Source organism: Palaemon carinicauda, chromosome 33 (genome assembly GCF_036898095.1).
Source record: "Palaemon carinicauda isolate YSFRI2023 chromosome 33, ASM3689809v2, whole genome shotgun sequence".
Taxonomy (NCBI): domain Eukaryota; kingdom Metazoa; phylum Arthropoda; class Malacostraca; order Decapoda; family Palaemonidae; genus Palaemon; species Palaemon carinicauda.
In genome coordinates, this window is record NC_090757.1 from 23,654,644 (window position 1) to 23,663,937 (window position 9,294).

The 9,294-nt window shown below is 38.5% G+C and overlaps 1 protein-coding gene across 1 annotated transcript; it reads right to left on the minus strand.

The window, feature by feature from the left end:
- Positions 1 to 490: 490 nt before the first annotated feature.
- Positions 491 to 9,056, minus strand: LOC137626124 (uncharacterized). The gene is made up of 7 exons (XM_068357201.1): positions 8,367 to 9,056; positions 7,628 to 7,798; positions 6,323 to 6,572; positions 5,695 to 5,814; positions 4,803 to 4,913; positions 2,942 to 3,163; positions 491 to 747 (listed from the first exon to the last, which is right to left on the minus strand). The coding sequence occupies exons 1-7, from the start codon at positions 9,045 to 9,047 to the stop codon at positions 491 to 493; spliced, it is 1,812 nt and encodes a 603-aa protein (XP_068213302.1). The 5' UTR covers positions 9,048 to 9,056.
- Positions 9,057 to 9,294: the final 238 nt, after the last annotated feature.

The following is a 9,294-nucleotide window of genomic DNA, read 5'->3' on the forward strand; positions in this document are numbered from 1 at the left end:
AGGTGTTTAGGAAACGCATGATATAAAATCGCCTTTAATATTTGTGCCTGTTTTAGTTTAGGGTGCTGTAGTACATGCATTAAGTGTTCTGTACATTAAAGGGTGGTTATGTTAACAGTACTACGTACAAGGGAAGGTTTTAAAAGTCCGAATATACATGTTAAATAAATAGGTAAATATGATGTCACTACTTCGCGGATTTTCACCTATCGCGCCCGCGTCTGGAACCTATCTACCGCGATAAACGAGGGTTCACTGTAATAAGTTTCTTGTCCCCCCTTCCAGTTCTGACCTGTGCTTTCTTCAGGTTCTTCTAAAGATGAGGCCTCTGAAGGAATTTAGGAGAACAGAGTAGATCCTGCCTTGCACTCTGGGCCTGCTTACGGGAAGGCAGGAGAATCACCTTCACCAAGTGCAGAGAACACGCCACTGCCTCCTTCCCGAAATTTTCACCCCTCTTGAAATGACCGACGACGTTGTGCATGAGGATTTAAACCTGAGCAAGCTGTGATCTTCCCTTGAAATCGATGACAATCTGTCTGCAAAGAAGCTCCTGATGGTGTTGGCTGATGCCAAGCCCATACAACTTTCCTTGATGTGCCCTCTTTCTCTGCTCTCCACCGTCTGAGGAGGCAGTTGATAGGACAACCAGCAATGAACTCTCACCTGTTATTGAGGAAGGTCCTATATCCTGTCCTGCTGCAGTATTATCGTTACCAATCCTGAAATTCTTTACAACACTGAAGCCTGGTAAGCAGGAAAAGAAGTCTACGTGCTCCCCTCACTATGTTTTCGATATCTCCTTCTGCTACGGAATTATCGAACGTGAACCCTGCTGGTCCGAAGAAGAAGCCACCAGCTAAGACTGTTGACCAAAAGCCTCCCAACACCTTGACAGACATCTCACGTACATGTGAGTGTGGTACTGAACATTAACTCAGGCCAGGACATGGAATAGTATGAGGTACAGGTGCCTTTGTGCCTGCTACTAGTGCTTAATCTCATAAGGGAAAGAGCATGCACACCACCAGTCAAGATGAAATGCTTCACCTTCCTCCCCTCTCCTACCAACAGTTTGAGTAACAACAAGTTGACTGCCTAGGTTGACAGCCTAGCAGAAGGATCATGATGAAGCATACAATTCCCTTATGAAAGTGGTGTGATAATGTAAGCAGTCAGTTTCAACACCTTCAATGAGACCACTCACCACCTGCATCATCACCACATGATTGTACATGTGCCTGTAACTTAACATCACATTCGTGTCACAGGGCACCAGTCACCTGTTTACTCTTATTGATCTAGGGCAAAGTATCAAGATTCCTCCATGCACTGAGATCTTTCTTTGAGCCGAGATTGTTCTTCATGAGATCTTCCTGCTTGCCGAGACTGATCAACAATTAACTCGAGACCTTCCCAAGCCCTTCTAACATATTCAAGCAATGAGTCAAGGCAGGCAACATCACAGGACTGCTCTGAATGCTCTTGTAAACATTTAGAAGCCACAATGCATGCAAGCAATCGTCTGAAAGGCTCCTCACCAGCCAGTGACATGTAAATCGATGCAATGCTCATTAACATGCTCTCCTATTTGCCCTGCGGAGGTTAAAGCATCTAGTGCTTTACCAGCCTTTGAGGGAACATGGGTTAAAGGTACCTTAACATACTGTCATCCCTTCTACTTCTGGGCATCGACCCAGTACCGTTCTCAGTCTGGTACACAATTACACTATGAAGAAATTCCCCTGAAGTATGTGACAAGACCAATTCTCAAGTGAGAGGGGAGTTCCCTGACAATGTAGACCAGCACCAGCAGAAGGAGAATACTGAGATAGTGTTAACATTTGTGATTGTATTAGCCCTCGTGGAATGAGTGCGTTGACATCGGGGAAGAAACCACGACTTCTATCAGGGGAGGAATGACATCCATTGATCAACATTTTGTTGGTCCTCATGGTCAGGAGCTGCTTGTGCAGCTTTGGATAGTGTCAATTCTCAGATCTTTGGTCAACTGAATTCATTACAATTGAGATGAGATCTTGCCTCCCGCACTCTCGACAACGATAATTCTACGTACCAGAAGACAGACCCTTTTCCACCAATTGACCTGGCTGTAAGTATGCTGACAGCAGGGATCCTAGAGGAGAGACTGAAGATTGAGGGCATGATGGTCTCGGCATTTGTCTATTGCCATGGAAGCTGCTTCCATGACCAGCCTACCGGCAAAATATAAGATAGACCACTGGTCATGTGTACTAACAAACTTTGTCATTAGTCAGGACTTTGAAAACTCAGACAAAGAAGCTGTAGCATTTGGCTCCTCCAGGCAGGTAGGATGGGAGGAGGCCCTTGCTTTACAAAATGCAGCAGTGTTCCTGCGGAAAGAAGTAGAAGTGACGATGTTGAAGTGGAGGAAAACAACCTAAGACTATGTCATCCATCGAACTGCTACCTTTAAGGGTCAGATCTCCACCCCCAGGAAAGGAGTGGACAATGCTTCACCCTTTTACACTGCAACCTGGCTAATACATGAGGAAGGAAGGGGACACTGAAGTTGGCAGTCACTCCCTATAGCTGCCACGAGTGAGGATGCCCAATAAGGTATTGAGCAACGTGGCAGTAGCACATATCGGAGAGAATGGTGAAAGTCCTCCATGACAGATACTGCCTGACTCTCACCAGACACTAATTACAATCAAGAACTACCATCTGGAAAGCAAAGGTGAAGGCAATGGAAAGGAAACACACTAGAAGTCGTACAGGATAGTTCTCCAGGCTTTTACAGTTTTCTTTACTAAGGGCCCTTGGAGGGCAGTCATTTATCTCTCTCCTCTGAGCAAGAATGTTCTTTAAACTCCCTTCAAGATGGAGATGGCAATCATTGTACTGACAGCCATTATGAAAAAACTTCATGCTTTCCATATATCTAAAAGAAACTTACTTTCACATCCCAGTGCATGGGAATGTAAAAAGTACATCTGCTTTGTCTTTCGTGGGGGATGGGGTAGTGTGGTAGTTAAAAACCTTGGACACACTCGAATTGGTTTATCTGCTGAGATACCTAGGCAATTGGCTGATTCTGTCTTCTTCCTGGGGACGGTTACTTCAGGACCAAGAAAAACGTCTTTCCTTTTCTCTCTCCTTATGCCATGATCTAGGGATGCTGATAGAGACAGCAGAAGCATGACTTTCCATCACACAATCACATAAACAGAATCTTGGAGGTAGCCCAACCATTTCTTCACAATTGACAACTTCTGGCTTAACATTGACATCATCATCTAAGTCCTCTCTCTTTGTTGGAAAGCATTTGATTCACAGGCACCTTCACTAGCAATCACTCCAGTGATGTCTGAAGCATCACTGATCAGCAACCAGAGATATATACCTTACCACCAGATTCTGATGGAACAAGAAGTACTGGCCAATCTAGGTTGGTGGGTAAATGATAAGATTCTCGGGGAGACTCCACAGCTCTGGAAATGTTGCTCTTTACAAACGCACAATTGAGGAACCTGGGAAGATGGTCCATTGAAGAAAAATGCCTGCATTTTAATCTTGCCTGAAATGCAAACAATACTGTTAGTGTTGCAAGCTTTCCAAAAGTGTGATAGGGCACACAGTAGCATTGATGAGAAGCAGCACTTATAAAATGGCCTGTTACCGAACACGGGTACCGTTTCACAAACCCTTTGCAAGTTTGCAAAGCAGGCGCACACTCAGGCATTCGACAATGCAGTAGAGCTGTCAGGGAGATTCATTCCAGGTAACAGGAATGTACTAGAAGACACACTATAAGTTGCCAGGGCCACGTGGTAGAGCAGAATGGTCTCTGCATCCTAAGGTAGCATAAAATTTTCCTGACATTTTGAAGTTTTCCATCGTTTGCCTCACATCTGAACAAAAAGCTCCCAATATTATGCTCGGCATTTTCCAGATCCGTTGTTGACATTAGAGGATACCCTTCAACACCCCATGGACCAACATGGATGCTTACACTGATGATTTATGTTCTCATTCCCAACCAGCTTTGAAATTCACTTTTAATTTCCTTTCTCCTTTAGACTATGATTCTCCTGTAACTGAGGTCACAACTTTTGCTCAATACAGTACTTCCCCAATTTTTAGAGCTCTGAAGTCCAAAAACTAACCTACTAAGGTAAGACAGGCAGATGTGACAGGAATCTCAGCAAGAAGCATGAAGGGGAAGAACCAAATGTGATAGGAATCTCAGCAAGAAACATGAACAGAGGACATTGGGATATTCTCCTTTCCCAAGATCTTGGGATGAATATCCAACATTTTTTATCTAGAAAAGATCCTAAAATTGATTCTTGCAGAGGAACTTTCAGGTGAAAGGTTCTTTATTCTGTATAGAGGGTAGATGCCTGACTGCACCTATGGGAAAAATCAAATGTGCATTTCTTTCAACAGTTTCTCTCTTATGACCAGTAATTAACAACATTGCCTTACATTGTCTTTCCTCATTGGGATATTTTCCCTGTTAGAGCCTTGGGCTTATAACATCCTACTTTTCCTAGTAGGGCCTATTATTATTATTATTATTATTATTATTATTATTATTATTATTATTATTATTAATAATAATTATTATATTATTATTATTATTATTATTAATAATAATTATATTAATAATAATAATAATAATAATAATAATAATAATAATATTATTATTATTATTATTATTATTATCATCATCTTTTACAGAAGTGATTTAAAAAAAATTATTAATGTAACTGTATTCCTGTTCACAAAAAAAAGGACTACAAAATTATTATTACCTGAGGTGTTTGAAGCAGAAGTCGAAGTACTGAACTTGTTAGAAGAAGTCACAGAAGAAGGTGGTGTGGCCACATCAGTGTCACATGAACCCAGGTCCACATCAGCCAATACTATTAGTAAAAAAAAAATATTAAAGGTTTCTACACATAGAAAGCTGAAATGTATAAAAAAAATTAAAAACTATACTACTAAATGTACATTTTTGAAGAATATTTACACAGATCATCAAAAGTTTAAAATTGTGTACTTAATTCATTATGTGCATCAAAAGGTACTGCATATTTCATATGAACAGTAATTCATAAAGCTAATAAAAACAAAAGAAGAAATATAAGAATAACTGAAATGTTCATATGAAGGAAGAGAAAGGTTGTGTCAATTCTTTTACATAAGGAAAAATTATTCCCTCCACCAACACTTGGGATGCTGCAGAATGATAGATAACATTCAAAAGGCTTTTTAGGATAAGAACTACATATGCTACAATTGTGCAAAAGATAGAATGAAATACCATTCCAACAATATAAGATGAATGCACAATAAAAGAAAGATAATGTTTATAGGGTTAACAGACTTTTTTTTATTTAAGTACATATAATGATTTTAAAGAAAATATTGTTAGAATATTTAAGATATTACACAGCATTTTAAGGATGTTATATTTATTTGGTTATCTAGAGCAGTTAAGAGAAGCAGCAACTTTTATATTCTAACTACTGGGGTAAAAGATCAATTAAAAGTAATGGGGGGAAATAAGCAATAAAAAAAAAAACGTGAATAAGGTTTTTCTGGCGATTTGTGTTAAAGTACTAAAATACTATGCAAACTAATCTAATAACATTAAAATTTACTGCTATAATGCTAATGAATCCCACTGGGAAAAAGGCTTACAGGAGAATCTATGGTGGCGTGTGACAACTCGAGAACTTCCACCAGGGGAGTCATCACAAACTGATTCAAAAAGCCTTGTAATTTCTGGTGTAGAGCCACTTAAACTGTATTGCAACCCTCCTGTTGAGTAACAAGGTGAATTAGGCACTATGATGCTAAAGTAAATTACCCATAAGTCAAAATACAGAAATAGTCAGTAAACCATAGACGTTTATAAGATGAAATTATTATTATTTAAACTAAATTTATTATGTTACGCTCACTGTACCTTTCTGAATTATATTACACACGCTGTACTCTGTTGAAATTGTCTTTTAACAACCTTCACCTATTGTCAATCATCAATATCATTAAAATTCTGGGCAAATTTAACAAAATCATTTCCTATTGTCAGTTAATACTTTCATTCCAATTTTGGAGAGTAACTGAAAATCGATCAAATAACAAGAGTAGAACAAACAAGATATATGTACAGCTTATAACATGCATATTCTTAGTAAAGATGATACCCTAACCAAGATTGCAACAGGCATAAAGATAAGAAATTATGACCACCCTTTGTCTGAAAACCTTTATACTATTCCATAGCCCAGGAGAGAAGAAAGTAAGAGAAAGTCATGTTCATTACCTGATTTTGGAGGGGTTGTATCAAGATTGTTATTTGTGGTGTGATTGAGGTGTGTAGTTGAAGTACCACGACGAAGGGCATTACGTCGCAGGCGCGAAGAGTTTGTAGCTTCCAAAAGAAGCCTGTACCACTGGTCTAATCCAGATTTTGCTCTTAATAGCACTCTGCCTTCTCGTGGCAGAGAGAGAGCCAAAGCAGGACCTCCCCGCCGATCCTGCCACTCGACTGTCTCTACGCTGGCCAAGTTTACCTGCAAATCAAAGTTCCTTAATATTCCCGTACTAATCATGATAATGTATGAAGCTAAAATCGTTTTAAGTTGAGTGAAAAATTAAAGGTAGACAAATTTTACATCAGAAATTGCATTTATTGAGTGAATTATAAATAACAAAATTTAAAATCTGTAGATCCTGCTGATGTGGCTAGGAAATGGCCATATAAACAATAAGAAAATAATTTATTCAATTATGAAATTTGTCATGTAATTTTATTGATAATTATTGCAAAAGAATATAAGTTCTCTAGATACCAAGTTAAAGGAGACAGTTTGTAACCTGTCACTTCACACATGGATCAAGATATGTACAGTACATTACTTCTAAACTCAGATAAAATTTGCTAAGTCTATGCGAGATTAAGTTGTTCTGACCACTTTCTCGTATCTTAAAAATTAGTTAGCCCCTGGTTTTCTGTAATGTCAAATCATGTAATTTCTATTTTACCTTTTACAATGTAAAATGTGACTAAAAAATCTTTAACTGTTGATGTACGTTTTTAATACGTTTTGATGAAATTTTAAAACCATCCCTATCAAGAAAGACAAAATTGTTTGAAAGACTTTTATGGTGTCTCATTTACACTCATAATGATAATGTTGTTTTGGTTAGTTTCAAAATAGCAATGAGCAAGTGCAGCATTCAAAAGAACTTTTTTTTTTTAAATAATCTATTTACTTTAAAATAGTTTTCAGATTTATAGTTTCGTTGTACTAAAATGTAGTATTTTCTTTCTATAAATAAAAGCTGTTAAAGTGAAATTTAAAATATATTTTCAAAAATTAATTTTAGAATCAAGCCCTCTTTAAATCATATGGTTTACAAGGACGATATTTAAAAACTAATCCTACATATCTATGTCCCTGCTAACCCTATCTAATCCAATAAAAAAAAATAGCCTAATTTCTTAAAATAACTTTGAAATAATTTAAAATTACAGGTAGATACAATCTATAAAATTTCACTTGAAATTTAACTTCAGAATGATAAAACTTTCCACCCAACTCGACACCTGAACACTAACTGTTACCTTGAATATAAATGAACCCATCTCTGAATACTTGGTTGATCCTCTTCTAAAGCAGGCAAGATAATCCCTTGTCAAGACAAAATATCGTTCTTTCCACCTCGAGAACAAACGATCCCTGGCCTGCAAGAGAACACCTTTCCGCAATGCTGGTACCGAAACAACTCCGTCTTCCTGTAAATAGAGGGTCCTTTAGAATTCTAGCAAGGTAAAAGAAATCTCTGCTGACAATAATAAAACATTGAATAAGAGTCTGTATTGTACCCTAGATGGTTTATTAAAAGAATAAAATACTGGTAAACATAATACACAATTTAGTGAGCACCAATAAGCAACAAATTATAATAGTTTCATTTTAAATTTTAATGGGAATGTCAGAAAACAGATTTTTATGACACCGAAAGTAAAATACTTAAGATTGATAAAAAAAAAAAAAATTCTTCAATAACTCGATGGTATCAACTATCCTATCATGGGCCCTTCGAGATGTGGAACTTGTTATAAAACATACCAAAGAGTTTAGTATCCCATTGATAAATTATTAAATGAAGTGTAATTTTAAGTAGTTATTTTAGGGTAGCTATTCATTCTTTTTTAACAATTACAATATGTTCACAGTACAGTATGTAACTATTTATTTGTTTTCCACAATTATTTTAAGTACAAACCCTTAAAATATGGTTGTTTTTAATAAAGAAAAACTGAAGTGGTAACTCTAATAGCACCCCTGTGGCACTCATACCTGATCTATTTCCGGTGTGGATGGTCGAAGTGAATGCTGAGATAAGGAGGAAATGGACCTAATAAGCACGTGGGGAGGCGTGTAGCTCAGCTGATTATCTAGATCGGAAGATGCGCTTTTGGTAGGAGTGGCAGTCTTACTTCCTCCTCCACTATGACTACTGGTAGTGCTCCTGTTAGTATGAGTGGTAGACGTCGTCCTAATGGGCGTCACTGGTCCTCGACTTGGGGTGCCATTGATGGCGCGGGCTGTAGAGCTGCCGTTAACAATGCCTCCGCTCCTAGGAGTGTAATGGCTGCTGGGTCGGTTGAGAGAGGAGCCATTGGTATTTGAGGGGCCTCTACCAGGAGTGGAGCAAACGCCATTGGTTGTAGTTCGCGTAGGGGTAGAAGTGCCATTCGTGGTCCTTCCTGAGGACGACGATGCGGAGGAAGATGTGCCGTTAGTGGTTCTACTAGAAGAGGCAGATGAGGTTGGAGACGTCGTGCCATTTGTACCAGAGTTTCTACTGCTTGGGGTTGACGTGGGCCTGCTTCCCCCTCCGCCTCCTCCTCCACCACCCATCTTGGACACTCCGCCTCCAGACTTGGAAGCAGTGCCACTGCTGCTGGTGGATTTTCCATCACTGCCTCCGCCCCCTCCACCGCCGCCGCCGCCTCCACCCGAATTCTCCACTAACATCTTTTAGTCAGTCTGAAAAAAACACGAAATGGTGAATAAAAAAATAAGGGAATTTTGCAAATGGTAAAAGTATTAGATGGGTGTGCGTCAAAGAACTAATTTTGCAATATAATTAGCTTAAAAATAAAAGGGCCATAAATATCTTTAGGAATTAAGCATAAATGTTTTCACAGATTACACGTGAATCAGCCTTGACGCCAAATAACTATTAACATAAAAAGACACGAAATGATAGTATATAAACTAT